This window comes from Silurus aristotelis (assembly GCF_946808225.1).
Source record: "Silurus aristotelis genome assembly, chromosome: 15".
Taxonomy (NCBI): domain Eukaryota; kingdom Metazoa; phylum Chordata; class Actinopteri; order Siluriformes; family Siluridae; genus Silurus; species Silurus aristotelis.
In genome coordinates this window covers 11,724,012-11,748,084 of record NC_139588.1, presented here as the reverse complement: position 1 = coordinate 11,748,084, position 24,073 = coordinate 11,724,012, and the positions used below count along the sequence as shown (strand labels likewise).

The following is a 24,073-nucleotide window of genomic DNA, read 5'->3' as shown; positions in this document are numbered from 1 at the left end:
TTCCGGTTTGCAGTGGTCACTATCTATCAAAAGTGGTCCAAGGAAGGATCTGTTTTGGCAGCAAAAGGGAGAACAGCACAATATTAGGGAGGTGGTCAAAATGTTATGCCTAAATGGTGGCCATACAGTTATGCATTGTCGGTGTACAAATGTGTATTGTATGTAGTAATAAAAATGTGTATTTGTTTCCTCGTTTATATAGAGCTGCTTTGAAAAGCAGTGTCCTTCAAGCAAAAAAGCTGCTTGCATTCCTTAAGCACATGGAGCAGAAGAAGAGCATGCTGGATGAACTGATGAATACATGTTGCAGTGTGTCATCTTATTTAGGAGAGGCTGAGGGTCCAGTGGCATGCCTAATCCCAGTTAGGAATTTGCTGAAAAAGTGGCAGATTTTGGAAAGTACAGCAAACAGAACCTTAAGGCATGCCGAACATTGTATGTCAGAGGCTTCTATTCTAATGAAGGATGCTAAGATACTTCTGGGTGAAGTAGAGGTTTTGCATACATCTTCCCCACCTTCGACTCAGCTAAAAGACTGCCAAAGGGCCATACAAGAAATGATAACATTCTCGGATATTATGGAAAGAAATGAACGTTACCTGTACCTTCTTGAGCTCTCACAGGCTCTTTTCCAGTGTCCACTAGGGGAGAAGGAGAAGGAAGAAATTAGCAATGTTTTCCAAAATCTGAAATCTCAAATGGATTGTGCTCAGGAGAAACTTTGTACTTATGCTTACAGTCCCAGTGACCACTTACTGGCCCAAATCACTAGTACTATGAAAAGCTGGTTTGCTTGGGCAAAACAAACACAGAACAGAATCACCAGGAAAAATAAGTTATCTCTTTTCCCAGAGGAAGCCAGTCAGCAGGTTGACAGCATGAAAAAACTGCAGTCAGAAATATCTTCCAGGCAATTTAAATTGTCCTCTGTGGTTATGAAATTAAAAGAGGAGATTGCAGGATTTAGCCAGGTGGATTCTTCTCTTATGTTATCTGCACTTCAGACCTTAGGGGACATCTACAGCAAGATCTCAGAAGAAGCAGAGAGTGTTGCTGCAGACCTGAACCAAATGTTGCATGCTAGACAGAGACTGGACATGCAGATTACAGATATTAGCACCTGGCTGGCTTTACTTTTAGAGAAAGAGTCCAAGAAAGCTGCAGCAATCCAGCTTGGAAGCTCTATCACAGACATGCGAGTGAGCCATCAAAAGCAAAAATCTACTTTAAAAGAAGCTGAAAAGCGCCTATCTATCATTCGGACACTTCTCGATGAAACAAAGGAAAATATTTATGGTCTAAGATTTGTAGACGCTTTTCACCTTATCAATAAACTTACCACATTGCAAGAGGAGATCAGCAGGGTTGTAAAATGTAAGCAAACCGCATGTTGGGAACTGGAGGAGATCTTGCATGCCCAAGAATCTTCTGCAGAAGAATTGTCTACCATCCAGAAGAGTTTACGTCAAATAATAACTGACCTTGAGAAGCAAAGATACCCTGTATCACGAGACTCACTTGCTGCTTTTGCTCCTATAAGGCACATGCTGATAGACCATCTTTCACAAGTTCTGGAAGTTCAACATTGCCAGGAGAATCAGAGGAAAGACTTTCTACGAACCATTCTGAGCTTACAAAAGAAAATGAGGCTGCTGGATCAGCAAAGCTTCGAACATGAAGAATATCTGACTTTAAAAAAGCATTTGGAAAACCACTTTGAGGCAGTGAAAAAAAGAGTCTATCACATATCGGATAGCAGCAAAGATGCTGATAAACAAATACATATGAGTCACACCCTGCTGGTTGAGATACCCCTGGTGAAAATATCATGTCAGAGAACAGCAGAGCAACTGGAAGTCATTTCTGGTGACCTCTTTCCATCACAGGTGAACTCAGAAAGGCAAAAGATTCGCAGCATGCTGCAAAGTCTTACCGCATGGGAGCATTTTGTTTGCAGTGATGTTAAAAACCAGGAGGACTCCTTATTAGCTAACAGCCTCAGTAGTGTAAGAGAGCTAACCCCTGTATCTGAGCACTTTATGAAAGTTGAAGAACAGCTAAAGCAAAACAGCTGCCTTGATTCAAGTGACAAAGCCATTACCATAGCACTGCACAAATGCTTAACACTTGAGAGGTCAGTGGTATCTGGACTGCGAGTGTTGGAGATGTGCAAAGACTGTAACGCTATTGAAGACTATGGAAAAATCGCCGACATAGGAAGAAGTTGTTTAAATGCCTGTACAATGCAGAGGGTAAATGCTTTTATATTTTGCAGAGAGATTAGATTGCTGCCTTTAATGTATTATCCTGCGTATTTCTATTTCAATTTTTTGGGTTCCACTCAACTATTTTTGTAGAAACATTCAAGTTTCATGTAATTAGTTAAATTGTACAAATTCTTGTTAATTGCTCTTAGTGGCCAGTATATTATGCACACTTACATTATATGAACAAACCTGTTCGATGTTAATAATGCATCTGTGCACAAAGCCAGCTCTATGAAGATGTGGTTTACAGTGGTTAGAGTGGAAGAACTTTGACCTGAACCCTATTATATACCTTTGGGATAAAATGGAACACTGACTGCACCACAGGCCTCCTCAGAATACATTAGTACCTGCCATTACTATTGCTCTTGTGGCTTAATGAGCATATTTCCAGAATAGTGGAGGTCATTATAAAAGCAAATGGGTAATCAGTGTGGAATGAGATATTTGGAAAGCAAATATGAATCTTATAGTCAGGTGTCCACAAACTTTTGTCCATATAGTGTAGCTTAACGTAGCTATAATGAATCTATAACATTTATAACAGTGGCCCACTAATTTCAGGATGGATAAAATGGTTTTCATAGCAGCAGATGGTGCTATAAATCATATTGGTGACAGGGTATAGATTGTATTCTTTAAATACTACTTTCTGTGTGTTTTTTTAGGAAAACCTTCTTAAGGCCGAGGAGGCTGTGAAAGATTATCGCAGTGCTGTCCGACAAGCTGTTGGTTTCCTTCAGCAGATTAATGCTAAACTTTTGGTTCCATCTGCCATTTATAAAGACTCTAAAGCTGAACTAAACCATACTCAACATCTTCTTACTGATCTGAATAAAGGATTCCAGGATCACATGGCAGAATTACAGACACGATTGCCACCACAAGCTTGTTTTTCTCCTCAAACTGAGAAGCTCCACATCCAGGTTGTCAGCTACCTCCAAGTTACTGATGCCAAATTAAAAGCACAAGCACAGGTCAAACTGGAGGCCCTACAAAGGTATCCACATTTTTTGTTGTTACTTTTTTTTTTTATTATCTACTGTACTTATGATTACACAAGGCAAAAAGTTGAGTTAAAATGTTTAAGAGTTTGAGGTGTGAATTGTAGTTCAGGACAAAAAAAGTCACATGAGCAGGGGGTTTTTATTTAGTGTTAGAATTCAAATTTGATTCATATAAAAAAAAAAATTCTCAAATAAAAACATAAGGAACAATAATTTTTGTTAGTTTGGGTTTAGATTCCAATAGAAACACAGATACAGATATTTGGAGCACTATTTTTGGGATCCATAATTGTCAAAAATGTTGTCTGGGCTTCATTTTCAGGTGCTTAATGGAGCAGGCCAACCACACTAAACAGCATGATGACATGAACCACCTTCTTCAAAACTTTGACATCCAACTTTCAGAAAGTTTAAGTCTCAAACCGATTTCTTTAGAAGAGTGCAAAGACCAGTTTGAAAAAATCAAGGTGAGTTAAATATTTTTTTATGCTACAGAAAATAGACATTATTAGGTTTTCACACAAATCATGATCAATTATTTATATGTGGAACTGTAGGTGCTTCAGGAGGATCTAGGTAACATGGGGACAAGGCTAGACGAGCTGAAACACACATCTTCAATGTTGAACTGTAATGTAGAAGCAGAGAAAACACTGGGACATCTACAGAGACATTGGGTTTTGCTGCAGCAGCGGCTAGACACACTGAAATCCAGAGTGGCTCATACAGAAACACAGTGGAAGGAAATTATATTAAGAGTAAGTTATGGCAAAAAATAAACCAATGCAAAATTGCCTTAATAATGTTCTTAGCTGGGTGTAAGATTCTACAGAATGTAAGTATTAGAAGTACTGTGTTTATGCAAAACTATTTTGCTGTTAGATCAAGAGTTCCAGGGAAGCGCTGGACCACCTTCAACACAGTCTTTCTGAGATCTCCAAGATGAAGGGATCTATTGGGAAGCTTCAAGAGATCATTGGACAAACCGAACAGCTCCAGTATGACTTGGACCAAGAACAACTAACTTTGGTTTCAATTCAACGCTCTGAATCACGGCTGCTGAGTGCCTTAAACCTTCACAATACTCCCAGTAAGACAGGCCAGGAACTGCAGTCACTTCTGAGTCGTTGTCGACGGTATGGCCATACACAACCACACCTGCTTTTACAACAGTGTAAAACTTATTTCCCTGTAAAAAGAATGACTGATGTACATGTGTATTTCCAGCTTAAGAGAACAGAGTGGTGTAGTGAGACATGACATGCTGTCTGAGATCCAGGAGTGGGGTCGCATTCAGGAAGAACTGAAGGGATTGCAGCAGAGTGTTTTCTCTCTGTTGTCAGGCCTGCAGAGCCAGTTAGATACCAGCCATACTCGGGTTAGTGCTCCCTTTGTAAACACTATACTGCCACCCAATATGGAGCACAACAATGATGTCCACTGTACATTTGTAATAACTTAACCAATGAGACAAAATTCACAAAAGCCTACAACCCCCATATACAGAAATTAAATACTGTGGTGCTTGTATGGTCACACATTTGATCTGATTTTAGTAAACAATACAATATATTTTATATATATATATATATTTAAATAATTTTTTTTTACCTCAGTTCAATTTATTTCAGTTCAGTTTAATTTGTATAGAGCTTTAAACTATGGACATTATCTCGAAGCAACTTTATAGAGATAAAGATGTTATGAACTTGAAATGTATAAGTTTAGTGCTTATAAGCTGGTTCCTTATAAAGTCATCCCTTCCTCATTTGGGTTACACTGACTGTCCATTTATTATAACCTCTGAGAGTGCACTAGTCAGCAGACCAATCAACCACAGAGCACAACACTGCTCCATTTTGCCTCCAGTGATCGAAAGTCTGTAAGGATGGTGATGAGATGAGGAGAATTATTAAATTGTGAACTAATGAATTAATATGCTATTGTTTGTTACTCTGGAATAGTCTTCAGTGATTGTTAATGGCAGGTTGTAGCATTTATACCCAATGACCTGAGTTCCATAGAAACATGACTTTTAATTTATGGAGGTAGAATTACTTAATTTATTATTCATTTATTATTACTGTATTTTTACAAGTGATAATTACTCTTTTAACATTATTAAGGTATGCTAAAAAAATTTTTTTATATTAACCAATGACATGAACTGCTGAATAATCTGTATCTGTTCATGGCATCTGTCTTACTCTCTCTAGGAGTTTAGAGCAGAGCTAGACTCTCAGAATATCAGACTTCAAGAAATTATGGACAGGGCCAGGACTAAAAGCAATCACCCACCTCAAGAGATCCAGAAACTACATGGCCAAATCACTCTATCCCTGAAAGAAGCTAAGGACAAAGTATAGTAAAATCCTTTTGTCTTTATGTTTATTTGGTGGTTATTACCTAATAGTTGATTGCATGTGTTTTGTATCAAGTGCAAGTGTAACCACATTAATACAGTAATGCTGAGATTATTTTTTTTTTAAACATTAGATAATACACACTGCATTATGTAGAAATCTACATGTACAGCAGTGCATATATATTATAATTGGGTATAATTAGAAAGACTACCGGGGTATTTCTGGTGTTTTAGGTTGGGCAAGCTATGGAGAGAAGTGGCTCTCTGCAGAGAATGAGTGAGCATGTGGACAAAGTGACTGTGGGTTTAGTTGGTGTTGAGGCCCTGCTGCAGGAGAAGAGTGCCACTGTAAAAGAAGCTGAGAGCATACTCAAGGTTTGTACATACAATGTGTGTGTGTGTGTGTGTGTGTGTGTGTGTGTGTGTGTGTGTGTGTGTGTGTGTGTGTGTGTTAATTTAATTTTAACAGGCACTCCAGCCATTAAAAAAACCTACCTGAAATAGTATAATTACACACTGGAGTAGTGCTGCTGTATTTGAGTATTCTAACAATGAATTAATCGAATCAATCGATCAATTAATCGAGTAATCGGATAAGAAGTACTTTTTACATCAAACCATTTTCCCCCCATTCCTCTATTTTTTATTCTGCATCGTCTTCTGTGTTACCTGTCCAGAGCACTCTACAGTTTAGCAGGAGGTGCGTCAGTAATAATGGTCAGTGGGGAAAACACAGTGCTCTGTGTTTATTTAAACAAAGATTTGATGCAAATTAATTTGCCTAAATAAATTTTTGTAATTGAATTACTCGAGTTACTTGAGGAAATTGTTACAGCCCTACACTGGAGGATAAATTATATTTTTTGCCACTTTGGCAGGTAATCTCATGTTGCACGTTTAAAATAAAGGTGTGTTTTATATTTTTTTTATATCTGCCTGTACCCCAGACCTCTTCACACTACATATTACCTGCCTATTACTATTGCTCTTGTGGCAGAATAAGAACATATCTTCTTTTATTTTAAGTGTGTGGGTCATGTGTTCACATGTACAGCGGGTTTGGGATGAACTGGACCGGTGGCACGCACGGATCACTGAGCTAGAGGTCGAAGTTCAGGAGCTAGCTGAGGAGCAGCCTGAGAGAGCTCACATTCTGATGGATGAGCTTACTAAACCACTCCAGCTTTACCAGACTGTAGCCAAGCAGGCAGAACAGCGGACTGCCTTCATCAACAGAGTGAGTACATTTATATCCTGTCCTGTCATCATCCAACTTAAGAGCTCACACGTCACCCCGCACTGTCACCACAGAGGAAGTGGTTTTGTTACAGGATTATATTTGATGTGGATTCTTTAGCATAAATCTGTGTCTGTGTGATGAATTTAGATCCCTTCCTGTCTTCAAGACTATGAGGAGGTTTTGCATAGCTCTACATGCTGGTTGGCTGAGACTCAGCTCTGGCTAAAAACTCCTCAGACCTACACAACTGCCAAGTGTCTGCATAGCCATGCCAACTCTCTACAGGTCAGACCTTGGCAATTTAAAGCTCTCAAAGCAGACATCCAGATATGCATGTTCATGGGTGTTCCACTAGAATTATTTTCATTTTGTTTACCTAAAACTTTTTTTTTTTTTTAAGTGTTAGCAACTAGCATTACTGCATATTAACAGTATTTACCTTTTAAATGCGTCAACCTTTGTGGTAAGCTAATGCCTATAAATAAAAAAGGCATTACTTTATAAGTGGTTTTGTTTTACTTTAGCATGTCACATAACTACTTTTGAGTAATGCTCTAGACTCTGATCAAATGTATATTTCTCACTGCAGTCACCTTTACTCATTGGTTTGTCAAATATTATAAAAAATAAAAATAAATTATGTTGTCATTTCACTAACCAAATTAAAGAGGCTAAATTGTCAAAATCTAGGCTGAAACCAGGCAGGATCTCTTGCAGCTTGCTACAGGGAGGGATGAACCCAAGTGCAGAGACATACTCAACAGGTTGAATCTTTCGTGTTTTATTGGAATACACGGAACACAAATTCTGAGAGAGTAGTAATAATCATTTTACATTGAGTATGCTCTCATTGATCATTTTGGTATAATATTACATATTTTTATAATATTACATAATATTACAAAAGAGTGCTTCAGTTTGCAGAAAGACTTCTTATACAACCACTGAGACAATTTCAGTTTAATCTAGTAATTAGTCAATTCTAACCATGTAGTTTATTAGCCATATCAAATAATCTTCAGATTATTTGATTATTATTATTTAATAATTTTTCTCTTTCTTATTGTCATTAGCCATTTTATGTCAGTTATTGTAATGTCAGATTTTTTTTTTTAGGATCTCGGAGCCCAAAGTACTAATTATAGGCTGTAGATCTGCGATTATATAAATGAAGGCAAACCAAGGGTCAGGCTGCATTCATTCTTACAGTGATTGGCATATTTTGACTGTCCATGAATAAAAAAGCATTTATTCACTAAATATAATCACTAATATAAATATGTAATTTATTGACAATGTATCCAATTGACAATGAATCCAATGTAATCCAAACTAATGGGGGTGCAACTTGGATTCATCTATATAGGCACCATGAAATTATGTGCCTTATTATGACACTTTCTGGAATGATTCTGAAAAGTTTTTAGAAATGAAAAATGGATTCTTGTGTGAAATATTTTATTTTTTGAGTCTGAGACCACGTTGATTTGCAGTTTTACAATTATATTAATATAATAATATAATATAATAATAATAATACTAAAAATTGTAAACAAAAAATTGTAAAACTGCAAATTATTAAACAAGAATAGGAAATGTGCAACAATCTTGACTATGCAATATTTAAAATGCACTATTTACTGTTAAATGTAAGCATATTTGGAATAGTGATAGCAAATTCTTTTAAACAAAATAGCAGATTTTCCGTCTAATACCTTCTTTTGGAGCACATTTTCAGATGGAAACACAAATGGATTTGATCTAACGTAGATCATTAGATTTTAGCCAAATGTGTGTAGTCTGTGTCACACTCTGCACACATTAAAGCAAAACTGTGGCATGAAAAGAAATGATGAAATTTGTGAACATTTATTTCTATTTTTCACTGCTTGTCATTGATCATTTCATTAGACCTTTTTATTCAATTAAAAAAGACAAATAAGCATTTTTACTGGTGCTCTCAGACTTTTGATCTCAGCTGTAGGTAATTTTTTGTCTTAAAAATTTGCTAAAGAATCATAAAACTTGAGAGTGTTTCTCTGATCATGATTTCTATTCACTATTGTCTATTGAGTATCAAATTCTTATATCTGTCTTGAATCTGAAAAATGATTAGTTTGACTGAAGTTTGAGATGCTGTTTGGTTGGCAGGTGGTCCTAGATGAGTCTGAAAGAATGCAAAAGTCTTTAGAGACCTTTGGGGCTTCACTTCAGGAGATATCAGTTGTATTTGACACCAGCACTGAAGAAAGGAACCTTTTGCAGATCTGCAACGACATTAGCCAAATGCAGCACATTGTTCTAGAGCCACTTTCTCAGCTCCAGCATGCAGCAGCAGTAAGTACCAAAGTGTCTGGTTACAGTTTTTAAACTTTGTTATACCTTTACAGTGCATATGTGCATTATCCAGTTGGCCAATGATATAACAGCATGCTGCATAAATTCTTGAAGATTCAGGACAAGAGTTTTAGTTCACATCAAATATCAGAATTGGAAAAATGTGAATTGGCTATGGCATGGTTGTTGGTACCTGATGGCATGGTTGGGTTATTGCTGACCTTAAATCACACAAATTCACACCTATAAGAGTTTAGATGGAACAAGTGCATGATGTAATGCATTTGACTGATATTTAATTGACTGACTGGATAATTGTTTGTATAAGCAATGGCACCATCGTTACTATTATGGCCAAGGAGTGCATAATTGAAGTAACTCATGCTATTTGTTGATAGACAGTCTTTTACCGTTATAGGAAATTGATGCAATTGAAGCGGAGGTGAAAACAATGGAGAAGAGTGTCACGAAGATCAAAAGTATCTTATCTACTGTAGAGACTGAGGAAGTACCACCGGAAGAGCATCTTCAAAACAGACAGGCAAATTCAGCCAATGCTATAAAATGATAGTTTGTTACTTGTAGTATGTGTAGTAATATGCTTCCTACTCATCGCATATACTCATAATGAGTTTGATTTTTGATCTTCAGGTAATCCTGGAAAACCTGCAGGCCATGCAGAGGACCTTAGCTGAAATTGAGAGGTGCAAGGATGGTCTTGGTCTGCCCACAGGAGCTGAACACAGTCTCTTGGTTTTCCAGAGAGCTGAGCAGCTTCATCCCCATATTAATGAGCTCCAACAGCTCACAGAGGAACAAAGCTCAGCATACAGGGTCTGTACTATTCTAATGATCACTGTGTGTGATTCACTGCTTAATTTAATATCAAGGGGGAGATCTTGAACAAGTAACTGTTTTTTGCAAAGAAAATTGTTTGAAAATGACTAAAAGTATTCTAAAAATATATTTTAAAAAAATACATTAACTGTACATGTACATTCACATAAAATCTATTAATAAATGTTGCAGCAGATTTTTTAAATCAATAATATATGCATATATACGTGTGTGTGTGTGTGTGTGTGTGTGTGTGTGTGTGTGTGTGTGTGTGTGTGTGTGTGTGTTTGTGTGTGTGTGTGTGCGTGTGTGCGTGTGTGCGTGTGTCTGTGAGTGTGAGTGTGTGTGTCAATGTGCCAACAGCTTGTTAAGTCACTGGAGCGATTTCAGTCAGTTATTACAGATTCTGACAAAAATATAAAATATGATAATGAAGCCCTGGAAGGTCACAACTTTTTTTATGAAAACTATGTTTATCTTTTGGCATTAGCTCAGGTCTTTCAACCACATTTCTGTGTCCTTGGCAGTTTTGTTGATGCTGCTAGTGTTTGAGTCTCTTATCTTACATGAAAGCAGCCCTGTCCTTTAATAATGTTTTGGGCTGATAATAAATGAGTGATTAAAGAGATTCAGTAAATCATATACAGTAATGATCATTAAAAACAAAACAAAAACTGGTACTTAATGTCTGGCAAAATCAGTGTTAAAGAGATATTTAGACATTACAGGACAAAGTGTCTCTGTCTGTAATTTAACTATTAATAACTTAATTTTACAAGTCCACAAACATAAACAAAATCTATAAAGGTTAAGAATATTTGGTGAAGTACAAGATTTACTAAAGTATTTAAATTGGCATGTTATTATTTTAACCACCTTGGCTTCGTACTATAAATAAATTAATTAAAAGTGTCTTTTTTTCTTAGAATGCTATTGGTCACTCCCTGGCTCTTCTCTCTTCCTCTGATGGAGAAATTGGGTCCAATGATAGAGATGTGGTGGTGAGTTCAGCACCTAGTATCCTGCTAATCAATAAAATGCATGACTTAGCACATTTCAGATATTCTCAGATGTGCTTTGAATAGATGAATACAAATCCGATGCAATCACCAAATCTCAGACAAAACCATTTCTGTGAATTGACTTCAAATGATGAGATATTTTAGTTTAGGAATGAATTTAAGACAATAAAGTTGGTGAACCAGTTAAAATTTTGGCCACAATTCTTTTTTTTATTGCTTAAGCAGGTGCCTATGGAAACAATATACTCAAAGGAAGAGGATGATGATGATTATGAGGATGCAGGCAGCCACTCTTCGTCCTCTGAGACTCTCACGAGCAGTGCTCCAGAGGTACAAAAGATCATCCTGTTTATGTTTAATTGGTTAATTTGTCTTTAAATTCCTGGAAGTTTGTAACTTTTCAGTGCACTTTCCTCATTAGCCTATTCAGTTCTTTTTATGCTTTTCATTTTCCATATTTTGTGTCTGTAGGAACACAAAATAGAACTTTATATTTTTCTTTCTCATTGACTAACAGTTAGATGTCTGTCTTGACTAATGGCATCTTTCTTTTTTATGGGTGAATTTTTTTTTTCAATAATTTGCTTTGTACATTTTAAAAAGATTTTATCCAAATGTCCACTCTTTAATTTTTTGAAAAGAAATGGAAAAATTGTGTCAACAATATAATTCATACTTCTATAAATCATAATTCATACATGCTTTATCACTAATGTATGGTAAGTAAAACAGTTATCAGTAACTTTTAACAACTAAAACAATTTTTTAAAACACTGTATATATATATATATATATATATATATATATATATATATATATATATATATATATATATATATATATATATATATACATACAGTGAGGAAAATAAGTATTTGAACACCCTGCTATTTTGCAAGTTCTCCCACTTAGAAATCATGGAGGGGTCTGAAATTGTCATCGTAGGTGCATGTCCACTGTGAGAGACATAATCAAAAAAAAAATCCAGAAATCACAATGTATGATTTTTTTAACTACAGTGGAACCCGGTTATGTCGATGTCCTAGGGGGTCGCCAAAAAGCATAGAGATAACCGATGAACGAGATAAACGAAAATCAATATGGCGGCAATATATTAACGTGCTTGATTTCTTTATGTACATGATGTGCGTTAATAAATGAGAATGTGCATGCACGTGTTTTTGAAGGTTTTTTTTACACAACAGCGTTGCCGCGATTTGTTTGATGAAGGCATGCTATAAAAATTTACATACAGTACATGTTTGTTAACTGTCAGGAATCCTCTTCGGCGTGGCAGCTGCTTTCCCGGCAGCTTTCTCTGAAGCTCCCGGCTTCAATTGCGCACATATGGTCTCGTTTAGCATCATCACCAGCTCCTATTTAAACTTCCACACTCTCACCGTCCGTTATTGTTGGTATATGTTGGTTCACGGCGGATGTTGTTATCGCTCATGCGTATCTCTGTACGTGCCTTCTACCAAGCGCCGCGCCGTGCTCCTACCAAGCGCGGCTTTCGCCTCCCGTTCATCGCATAACATTTAACAACAAAAGGCATATGTGCACTAACTAAACAGCAGAGATTTACCAGTATACAATACAACACCTGTAGCATCTGTAAGGCTTGATTTTTCCTTCTGCGGCTGCACAGTGTCGATCGACATGACTGACGTGAAATGGCACATTTTTCCCCACTTGTGCTCGAGATATTAGGGTTCGGCGAAATAAAAAAAGTCGACATAACCGATTAAAAAATGCTTAGACAAAGCGAGAATTTGGCGGTTCCACTTCAAAAACGTCGACTTTAACGTCGAGTTAACCGAGGTCGAGATAAGTGGGTTCCACTGTATTTATTTGTATGATACAGCTGCAAATAAGTATTTGAACACCTGAGAAAGTCAATGTTAATATTTGGTACAGTAGCCTTTGTTTGCAATTACAGAGGTCAAACGTTTCCTGTAGTTTTTCACCAGGTTTGCACACACTGCAGGAGGGATTTTGGCCCACTCCACCACACAGATCTTCTCTAGATCAGTCAGGTTTCTGGCCTGTCGCAGAGAAACACGGAGTTTGAGCTCCCTCCAAAGATTCTCTATTGGGTTTAGGTCTGGAGACTGGCTAGGCCACGCCAGAACCTTGATATGCTTCTTACAGAGCCACTCCTTGGTTATCCTGGCTGTGTGCTTCGGGTCATTGTCATGTTGGAAGACCCAGCCTCGACCCATCTTCAATGCTCTAACTGAGGGAAGGAGGTTGTTCCCCAAAATCTCGCAATACATGGCCCCGGTCATCCTCTCCTTAATACAGTGCAGTCGCCCTGTCCCATGTGCAGAAAAACACCCCCAAAGCATGATGCTACCACCCCCATGCTTCACAGTAGGGATGGTGTTCTTGGGATGGTACTCATCATTCTTCTTCCTTCAAACATCTTTAGTGGAATTATGACCCAAAAGTTCTATTTTGGTCTCATCTGACCACATGACTTTCTCCCATGACTCCTCTGGATCATCCAAATGGTCATTGGCAAACTTAAGACGTGCCTGGACATGTGCTGGTTTAAGCAGGGGAACCTTCCGTGCCATGCATGATTTCGAACCATGACGTCTTAGTGTATTACCAACAGTAACCTTGGAAACGGTGGTCCCAGCTCTTTTCAGGTCATTGACCAGCTCCTCCCGTGTAGTTCTGGGCTGATTTCTCACCTTCCTTAGGATCATTGAGACCCCACGAGGTGAGATCTTGCATGGAGCCCCAGTCCGAGGGAGATTGACATGTTTAGCTTCTTCCATTTTCTAATGATTTCTCCAACAGTTGACCTTTTTTCACCAAGCTGCTTGGCAATTTCCCCGTAGCCCTTTCCAGCCTTGTGGAGGTGTACAATTTTGTCTCTAGTGTCTTTGGACAGCTCTTTGGTCTTGGCCATGTTAGTAGTTGGATTCTTACTGATTCTATGGGGTGGACAGGTGTCTTTATGCAGCTAACGACCTCAAACAGGTGCAACTAATTTAGGATAATAAATGTAGTGGAGGTGGACATTTTAAAGGCAGACTAACAGGTCTTTGAGGGTCAGAATTCTAGCTGATAGACAGGTGTTCAAATACTTATTTGCAGCTGTATCATACAAATAAATAGTTTAAAAGTCATATATTGTGATTTCTGGATTTTTTTTTTTTAGATTATGTCCCTCACAGTGGACATGCACCTACGATGACAATTTCAGACCCCTCCATGATTTCTAAGTGGGAGAACTTGCAAAATAGCAGGGTGTTCAAATACTTATTTTCCTCACTGTATATCCACTTTTGAATATTGCAGAACATGATTTTTCAATATTCCAATGACTGATGCTGTCTTCTTCAGCTGTTCTGCTATCTCTGACGTACTCTCCACTTTAAAGATCCACCAATCTGTATTCTTCTGTTTTAACAACCTGTTTCAATTGTAGTGCTTTACATACTAAATTCAATTTATCATGAACCCAGGACCCAGATGAAATTTCAGTAGGAGAGAATCCTGATAAAACAAGTCCTGCCGCTGTGGTCCAAGTGTCTGTTACTAAGGTAATTTTCATATGAATTGTGTGAGTTGAGCATTAGTACCTGTTTCGTAGAGATCTTCGTCATATGCTCTTAGTCTTAAACCCTGAAATTTCAATCTACAGAAATCATTCACTGGAGCAGAAAGGTCAGCAGAGACTAAACTAGAAAGTGCTATTTCACCTACACAGCTTGAAACAACTGTTTTAAATATAACGAACGGCCGGTCAGTTGAAGGTGGTACAGCTTGTGTGCCTGTGACAACTCCAAAGAGAATATTACTTTTGACAGTTGATCCTGCTGCACAACTTAACATGCCAAATAAAGAAATCGAGGAAACGCTGAAGGGCATTAAATATTCAGGAACAACAGAGATGCATGAAGGAGTGGCACATAAAAATGAACAAAAAACAGAGGAGGTAGGGACATCTGCTCTAAAAACACGACTTGTTTGTAAAAACAAGGATGTTGTGGAAATAAAGACTGAATTTGCAATTCAAGAACTATTAACTGACCAAGTTGAAACCTCTGAATCCAAATCTATCGAGAAAGAAAATATGACATATACTGTGGTCAGTGATGACCACATGCCATCTGAGACTACACAGTCTACACTGGAAACAGTTCCTAGACATTCTTCACTGGAAACAGTTCCTACACATTCTTCACTGGAAACTGTTCCTACACAGTCTACACTGGAAACAGTTCCTACACATTCTACACTGGAAACAGTTCCTATACAGTCTTCACTGGAAACAGTTTCTACACATTCTACACTGGAAACAGTTCCTATACAGTCTTCACTGGAAAGAGTTCCTACTCAGTCTACACTGGAAACAGTTAATACACAGTCTACACTGGAAACAGTTCCTACACATCCTTCACTGGAAACAGTTCCTACACAGTCTACACTTGAAACAGTTCCTACACAGTCTACACTGGAAACAGACACTGTCTCTCAGGAGAACAAAGCACTGGTAAATTACTTTTGTGGATTTTGAATAATGTGTTTTGTAAGAAATTATAACTTACTTTTTTGCATTGTTTAAAACATGATAAGGTAAATCATGATAAGGTAAATCAGTCCACTTTGTGTTGCCTTTTATCTTCATTTTCTGACTGTAATCTAATGTAGAGACTGTGTATATTATTTGCTCAATGAAAGAAAAAATGCTTTGGGCTGTCAGATTCAGCTGCTCAGCTCTCCTGGCTTCAAGAGCTCTCTCTTCAGCCATCCAGTCTGTTTTTAGCAATTTGCCACCGTATTGTTCTGTTTACTCAGGAACAAGATGAGACTCCAGTAGATGAAGCTCCTGCTGAAACTGCCACTGTGGTTCAAGTGTCTGTCACTAAGGTACTGTTTACTGATTTCTTTTTTAGTTTGTATTAATTGAATATCATTTAAAGTTTTTAGAGAGTCGTGTGGTACTGGCTACTGTGCCCCTGAAAAAAGACTAAACAAGCAATGGAGAAGCCTGATGGATGGAATCAAAATGATGCTTTAAAACCAGAGCAGTTAATGGAATCTGCAAAACCTGGACTTGTTAGTACAGACGATGATATTTTACATACAGGGACTGAGTCAGACTTCAGAAAATTTTGAAAGAGTCCAAATCCAAATTTACAGTGAAAGCAACAGTGTGAAAATCTGCAGTTAGTGAAGACTAACAGAGAGTTAAATTCTTTACTGCGGTGCCTTTATTGGACACAACCACTTTTCCCCAGGAGAATACACTAGTGGTATACTAATTGATTACACTTAATGTTTCTTACATATTTCAACATTAACAGATACTGCATTGCTATTAGTTGAATACATTCATTCCAGAAATAATCAACATTTGTTTCATCTATTTCGATTTTCTCTACAGCAGGAAGTGCAGAAGGAACTGCGAGAGCAGAGAGATCTGATAGAGGTCATTGCTTGCCACAGTACTAGCTCTAGTCTCGAGCAGAAGGACCAGACAGAATCTCAGAAACATGCAGGGTATGACACTACTCCATTCCTTTTTCAGGCAGGTCCTGGACTTGCTTTTAGAATCTATCCAGTGGTTGATTAGCTATGTTTTCAATAAGCTGATAAAAGGTACCACAGATGATCCACAATTCATGCTCTCTTTGTTCAGATCCATGAATGGGAGCCAGTATATTCCTAAGCAGGCAATGGAGATGGAGCGGGACGTGACCTGGGTGCAGCTTCTACCCAGACTGGACCTTCTGCTTCACTCTATAAACACTGAGGAGGACAGAAGTAAATTAGAGGTCAGTGTCAATCTTAAATAAAAACTCTGAATGTGTGAAACACTAGTCTACATTGGTTGTAGTAAAACCCCAAATTAACTTTAATTGAATCTGTTTAAGAGTTATGAAACAAACAATGAGATGGAGCTGTCAAATCTAATATGATAGATTACAAAATTGGAGTGCTACAGAAAAACAAATAAATAGGCCTACATTCACATACAATTACTATTATTTAGCATTAAATGCATTTTGTCTTTGCCATTTTAATAAATGTTTGTTTACTTTCTGTACATTAAATGAAAGACTTAATTATGCTGTTTTCACCTCTTCTTAAAGAATTGCCGAAAAAGAGTTATTATTCTATGTCTTTCTCTTTAGGTGAAAAGTATAGCTGAGCATGAAGTCATTAGTGATGCTCTATCACCTATCACCCAGGAACTGCAGGGGTGTGCTGAGCGACTTCAGCTTATTCATCACAAGGTGCTCACCCTGGCCAATCCAGTGAGTTTGAGAATGTCTAATGACAGAAATAAGAACAATGTCTCAAATTATACCTCATTAAGAGGACATGCAGATCTTATACCCGCATTTAAATATACACAACTTCATTTGTTAGATAAGATATAACATTATGTTCACCTATATCAAAAGTATGATTCATTATTTCATGCAGGCTGGTATTGTTCAGTCTGAGCTGTGTGAGGCCTTGACTGCTCTGAGTCACACACTCTTTAGAGTCACACACACACTTCAGTCCTCATCAGAACTGAGCAGAGAGACCATCCAGCTCCAACTGCTTAATATGCAGGTATCATAATATGCCACATCAGATAGATATTCTAATTAAAATGTTATTAATATTTTAGTTACTATAGTTTGACTCCACTCTACTTCTCAGTGTCTGTCATCACAGCTGACTTCTGTAAGTGGTATGATAAGCAGCATGGGATTAGGGGTCACTGTCTCTGAGGACTCGGATGCAACTTCTTGCCTGGAGCGGATCACTAGCTGTATATCTTCTATTCAGAGAGCCTTGTCACTCCAAGAGGAGCTGCAGAGTAGGCAGCTTGGTCATTCTCCACAGCTTCAGGTTTGTCTTTCATATGCACCAACAGTGTTTTAGAGGTCTAGATGCTTCAGTATGAGTAATTCTATTTTATGTTTTATAGATTGCAGAGCAGTTGCTTGAAAGTCCAGTATCTGTATTGGAGGCCAAAGGACCACAGCATAGCAAATTGGCCAGCTTCATTCCAGATTTGTCCAGCCTACAGGTACATTGTCAATCTCATTCCTACTTGCACAAGGTAATCATAGTATTGCTAACTAATCTCTATTGTGCTGTGTTCTCAGGGTGTGCAGGGTAAGATGTGGAGTTCAATTCGAGAGGAAAAGAGGACAGAAAAAGAGATTTCAGCACTTCATCGTTGTTATCAGGCCAATGTACAGGGACTAAAAGATCTGTTGGAACTGGGCTCAGAGCGACTTCAACACGGCCAAGTCACACATCAGCACAACAGCAGCAGCCAACTTCAGAGCCTGCTCAGAGGGCACAAGGTACACACATGCTGCATAAGCCAATTTGCAGAAAACAATTATGAAACAGCTCATAGCACCTTCTAAACATTTTTACTCTAGACCAATATCTAGGCTTCACACCAGACCCCTGTGTGGCAACATCAGCATTTTGTATGCACCACTATGCTTGAGCTCATCATATCTTATACAGATCAAACTATGGCAAAAATGTCACCTATAATTGCAAACCCATGTTCAAACAGTTTAGAAATGCATTAGATGTTGACCTTTAGTGTGATAGACTTAGTGTGAAAGTTATCACAAAAATATTTTATGACCCAAAAATTTACAACATAAGTTGATGGAGCATAAGACATTTATCTGGAAATTCTATTTTCAAAAATCTAGGTAATTGGTTTTATTCAACAGAATAGCTAGGGCACACAAAAATGCTGATGTGGCCGGGACTGAATTTGAGACGCTTGGTGTAATGAATGCGGAATGCTTTTCACACTCTGGTTATCATTGCTAATTGATTATATATTCAATAAAATACAATATGGATAACTTATGTCAGTATAATATATACAAATATACAAATCAGTCATTTTGTTGGACATTTAATGCTCTAACAGAGGTACTTCAAGCAGTTGAGGTGGTACCATGCGATGATCCAGCATCTGTCCAAGCAGATGCCAGAAGGAGCACTTAAAGATCAAGAAGAAGTTGAACAGCTGGTCTCAGAACTGGTTTCCCAGTTTTTGGATCAAGGAGTTCAGTTACAGCACAACTTAGAGGTATCTATATAGTAATATGATTGCATCAAATATTAAATATGATTGCATTATTTTGATTTTAAAACTTAAAGAAGGCTCTCAAATGACTTAATCAACAGAAAATATTTGCACTAACATTGCGAGAGCACGAGTTAGAATTTTGGTGATCCCACAGCCAGGAGCCAAAGTCAAAAATTAGTCATGCTTTTGTGTATGTTTATGTAAGTGCAAGAGGTCAGATAGCACTTTAATTCAAGTCTGTTTTGTGTGGCAACCTGAGCAGTTAATAAAAAATGGATAGCTAGCTCCGTGTGTCTTGGAGGATGCACATGTTTTCCTTTACCCTCCCTATTATGTAGCTGTCCCCATATGACAATAGGGGGAAGAGTAATTAGATGTGTTTTTGTGGGAATCTTTTGGTCTTAGAAAATAATTTGCTTAATGTAATTTATTTTAAAAATACTTTTCAACCAAATAAATTTGTCAATTGTAACTAGTATAAAACCAGGTGAATTTGACTTTATATAAGTAATGTACAAAAAAAATCTATATAAACTTGCTGCAGGAATGCTCTCAGTGTGAAGAGATGGGAGTGAAGCTGGGGAGGCAGCTGGACGAGGTGGAGGCAGCCCTGCCCAGTAATGACCCGAACTCAGAACCTGAATCACAACTACGAGATCGACTGCAGCACTACCAGGTAAGAACTACTCCTTATTTTTTTCAAAAGAAGAATTGGCAAAATTCCATTTCTGTAATTACTGTCTAGACAAGGTCATGCAAGTGTAGATTGTTCACACAAATCCCATTTTCAGTAGACACTGACAACTTGATTACCCAGTTATACTTTTTCTGCTTTCCTTTCATGGTTGCCTACCTCTCATTATTACGTTTTATCTGGTGATGTTCATATCTGTCTGCGCCAAACTCATTAGACTTGGTGATACGAAGGACATGAGGAGGTCCACCCTTTTCAGACGAGTTATTTGGCAAGCCCTCTGATGAACTAGTGCAAGCAGCTTTGGTAGATGAAGCATGAAGGAGATGGGGGAGAAGGGCCTTCTCTTTGTGATGGATTCATTGGATGTGGGTTGCATGGAACTCTTTTCAGCACACTCTATTCCAAATCAAATTACTTGGATAGGCTGTTGCCATGTCTGTGGAACTCCATGTTCTCCCATCCACTTTGACTGCTCTTATATTATTTTTTCCCCCACAATTACGGAAGCTCATTTCTCAGCCCAATTGACTCATGCATAGTGGTGAGCGGTGCCTATTGGGCAGCAGTAATAGATTTATGCTGAGCTTTATTCCCATTCCTCAGTCTTCAAGAGGAAGGAGTTGGGGGGGGGGGGGGCTGATGTTACCATAGTGCTGAAAGAGATGGCATCGATGCAAGGAGAGAGAAAAATTGGGGGCCAGGGCTGACTGTAGGTGATGAAAAGACCATTTTTCTTTTTCTTTTTATCTTTTTTTTCCTCCCATTCTCTCTCTCTCTCTCTCTCTCTCTCTCTCTCTCTCTCTCTCTCTCTCTCTCTCTCTCTCTCTCTCATTTATCTTTTTTTTTTCGTCTCTTCACCTTTCACTGTCAGCAGTTGCAAAGCCTTCTTGAGGACAGCAGGCCCCAGTTGGAGATGCTGCAAGCCCATGGTTTGTTTGGTCCAACTTCAGAGCTTCAGAATAACTGGCTAGCTCTCCAAAGACAGCTGGAGCAAGAGAACCAACGCACAAAGGAGATGCAAGTCAGCTATGATAGGTGTGGCTCCTATAGTAATAAAAGTTCTGTGTTTCTCAATCCCAGGCCTGGAGATGACAAACTGTTTGTGGTTTCTCAGCTTTAACATGGCTGGATGAATGCCTAAATCAATTGTGTTAGAGAGTAAACATTAATAGCTTGTAATGTCCCCAGATCTTGATTTTATAAACCACTGGTTATATCAGGCTGTATCATTATGAGTCTTTACATAAAACAACCAAACTTGTTTTCTTCATGCTAATGTTTGTGAACAAATGTGCTTTGTAGGTTTCAGAGGAATTCCTATGAACTGGAAGTGTGGGTCACTTCTGTACTTGCAGATATGCAAGTGTGGAATAATCTCTGTGATCCTAATCCACAGGACTCAGAATCTCTTCTGACAAATATCATGGTGATTATCAGTCTAATTTAAGTGTACATGATTATACTGTAGTTTCTTTACTTGGTTGTGACTATATGCTCTGTAATGTAGAACTTCTTTAAGGAGCTTGAAAGCAGGTCTGTACAGAAGGGCACTATGGTGAGAGCTGGCACACAGGTCCTGCAACTGTCTGACACCGAGGCTCCTGAACTGCGTCAACATTTATTTCAGCTTGAGCAAAGCTGGACAGGGCTCACTAATGCTGTACCTTCTGTTCAGCACACACTGCAGCAGGTAGGCCTCACTCACACCTATTATTCTATAGGAAGGAAGGAGGTTTTACATACAGTAAAACACTATCTCAGCCACCTCATACTGATAATTACTACCTGCTTTCTCTTTCAAAAAAGAAAAATGTGTGTAAAACTTCCAATATCATCTTGCATGTTTTGTAGCAGCCTATTTAGTTGTCACACATACATTACAACTCAGGGGCTTTTTTCGTGGCATATCAACGCTTGCTAAGAAGCAGGGGACAGACATGATACAGCACTGCCCAGGGCAAATAGAATTAAGGGCATTGCATTGAATCAAGGGCCTAAAAGTGCCAGCTTGGCTTGAACCTTTAACCTTCTGGTCACTAAAACAAAACCATAACCATTGAGGACCACTGCCACTGGTTTTATATAAGCCTTTCATAAATTGTCAGCATTATTTGTACAAATATTTATATATTTCTTGAATGTATTATTAAAGTAGGTACCCTTCTCATAAAGTGTTGATGAAAATCTTTTTGTCCATTACTTTATAGAATTCCACTTTGTGTGCTTTTGTAGCAAACATGTATCATGCTAAGTATTTGTACAGTTTCAAATAATTCTGTTCCCCTTCTAATGTTTTTATATTTTACCCTCTTGCTCTGCTTCTATACAAGCTGCTAACGAGTTTAGGTCAGAGTAAGGTCAGGGCTTATCTGTCCACATGGCTGGAGCAAATGAAGAGCAGACTAGAGGAGGAGAGTTCCAGAAAGCATCATGTCCTGAATTCGGTTGAACTCACCACGCTCCTACATCATCTGAAGGTACATTCTGCTTCAAATATTTGTTTTTTTATTTAAATTAAGTCCCCAAGACATTATTTGCAATTAGTTTAGTAGTAGTAGTACAGATTTAAATGTGAACCATTGGTGGTATTCCTCAGGTCAGTAAAGCGGAAATGGCAAGTCGTCAGCCATGCATAGACTTCCTCAACCATTCCGTAGAAGAAACAGGCTTAGTTTATGATGCAGCCAATCGCAATGAGCGTTTGACCCTTGCTGAACAATTGGGAGCACTTAATGTTGATTGGATCCTCCTAAAAAGAAAGATTGACATCGAGGTAGGAACAGAGATTTATTCCTGAGCCTATAATCAAAACTTCATGTGTCATCAGTTAATCTTATAATAGAGTGGCGCTCTTAGCACAATGGCATACTTTTTGTTCCCAGATTCGAGAAATAGAGCACAAAACGCAAGACTGTGCACAGAGGGAAGGGCGTCTGCAGCAACTCCACAACTGGATCTCAGTGCAAGAAAAGAAGTTGAGAGTGAACGAGAGGCCAGCTGGCTGGACACATATACAGCAAGCTTTAAAGGATTCTGAGGTTTACATTTCAGCCAAGATTTAATTTTTTAGATGATACAATAATAATAATTTTTATTATTAGTATTATTATTTTAATTATAACAATGATTATTATTGCACAACTGTATGGAGATGCAGTGACATTTTATTTTATTTGTTTGCAGGAGCAGGAGGAAAAGTTAAAGCTAATATCCACAAAGCTGCTGCAGTTAAGAACACTTCACATTTTGGGGCAGAAGGACGGCCAGCATCCAGTCGATCAGACCTTCTTTGCGGAGGTGGAGAACACCAGTGAGCACTGCCAGACTCTGAGGCAACAGGTACATCCATATTCAACACTACACAAAGAACAGGAAGGGTAAAGGCCAACACATGCTTCTTAACACTGAGATGAAAGTGCTGTTTGCCCTCTTCCACATACATGAGCTCACAGATTCCTAAAACTGGCTTATATTTCATACAATAACTAACATATCCTGTGACCTTTTGTTTGACCTTTTCTTTATTCAGTTAATATTATCAAGATCTACTGTTCACCCCTAAAGATAGCGATTCCCGTTTAGAAGGTGCAGTTATATTTTGTATAGATAAAAATGGGTATTTATTATTTAGTTATAGTAAAATGGAGTCACATAAATTAATAATAAACAGGACTGAACGACTTTTTTGGATGTAAAAAATAATAAGGTAAATCCTGCCAAATTAACCATTCTATCAGCATTTTAGACTTGTGTGTGTATATCTTAGCTTGCTGTCAGTCATGATATTTTGCAAAGAGAAATATAAAGAACATTTTGCAGGATGTCAGGATGTATTTCACAGGTTGAAATATTTTAGCGCTATCATATCATGTTATCATGGTCTCTCCTTATGCAGATAGGTGCTGTTCGGGCTGTTCTGATCAGTCTGAAGGAGCGGTGGGCTCAGTTGGAAACAGCACGGAAGGATGCAGCACTGCACACAATCAGCACCGCCTTTAAGATGGAGTGCAGCAAGATTCCTAACTTGTCACTACAGCATAGCAAAGAACAAGTAGATCAGCTTCAGGTACAAAAGAACAATATTTACTTCCTGAGTGAATTAATCTTATGGATGATCCGCTGTGGCAACCTTTAATTGGAGCAGCGAAAGAAGAAGAAGAAGTGATTTAATTTTAAGTGAATTTCTAAATGTGTTTACATAATATTTACTGC

At 38.1% G+C, this 24,073-nt stretch overlaps 1 protein-coding gene across 11 annotated transcripts in view; it reads left to right on the top strand.

Annotated features, from left to right (window-relative positions):
* syne2a (spectrin repeat containing, nuclear envelope 2a) overlaps positions 1-24,073 on the top strand; it is a 57,860-nt gene that overhangs the window by 3,587 nt on the left and 30,200 nt on the right. For 6 of the 11 annotated variants that reach the window (XM_083562048.1, XM_083562047.1, XM_083562051.1 and 3 more), the window contains exons 5-39: positions 203-2,252; positions 2,936-3,267; positions 3,597-3,741; positions 3,832-4,032; positions 4,157-4,410; positions 4,502-4,652; positions 5,491-5,634; positions 5,874-6,014; positions 6,694-6,876; positions 7,027-7,164; positions 9,031-9,216; positions 9,635-9,757; positions 9,868-10,050; positions 10,980-11,054; positions 11,301-11,405; positions 14,555-14,632; positions 14,734-15,585; positions 15,891-15,962; positions 16,480-16,595; positions 16,735-16,870; positions 17,231-17,353; positions 17,526-17,660; positions 17,751-17,942; positions 18,022-18,123; positions 18,203-18,406; positions 19,003-19,164; positions 19,709-19,840; positions 20,733-20,896; positions 21,164-21,287; positions 21,369-21,551; positions 22,192-22,338; positions 22,458-22,634; positions 22,744-22,899; positions 23,045-23,200; positions 23,757-23,927. In XM_083562048.1, the coding sequence (XP_083418174.1) occupies positions 203-2,252; positions 2,936-3,267; positions 3,597-3,741; positions 3,832-4,032; positions 4,157-4,410; positions 4,502-4,652; positions 5,491-5,634; positions 5,874-6,014; positions 6,694-6,876; positions 7,027-7,164; positions 9,031-9,216; positions 9,635-9,757; positions 9,868-10,050; positions 10,980-11,054; positions 11,301-11,405; positions 14,555-14,632; positions 14,734-15,585; positions 15,891-15,962; positions 16,480-16,595; positions 16,735-16,870; positions 17,231-17,353; positions 17,526-17,660; positions 17,751-17,942; positions 18,022-18,123; positions 18,203-18,406; positions 19,003-19,164; positions 19,709-19,840; positions 20,733-20,896; positions 21,164-21,287; positions 21,369-21,551; positions 22,192-22,338; positions 22,458-22,634; positions 22,744-22,899; positions 23,045-23,200; positions 23,757-23,927 (7,993 nt within the window). The remainder of the gene's footprint in view (positions 1-202; positions 2,253-2,935; positions 3,268-3,596; positions 3,742-3,831; positions 4,033-4,156; positions 4,411-4,501; positions 4,653-5,490; positions 5,635-5,873; positions 6,015-6,693; positions 6,877-7,026; positions 7,165-9,030; positions 9,217-9,634; positions 9,758-9,867; positions 10,051-10,979; positions 11,055-11,300; positions 11,406-14,554; positions 14,633-14,733; positions 15,586-15,890; positions 15,963-16,479; positions 16,596-16,734; positions 16,871-17,230; positions 17,354-17,525; positions 17,661-17,750; positions 17,943-18,021; positions 18,124-18,202; positions 18,407-19,002; positions 19,165-19,708; positions 19,841-20,732; positions 20,897-21,163; positions 21,288-21,368; positions 21,552-22,191; positions 22,339-22,457; positions 22,635-22,743; positions 22,900-23,044; positions 23,201-23,756; positions 23,928-24,073) is intronic. The other 5 variants (XM_083562045.1, XM_083562050.1, XM_083562046.1 and 2 more) reach the window with 4 other exon arrangements.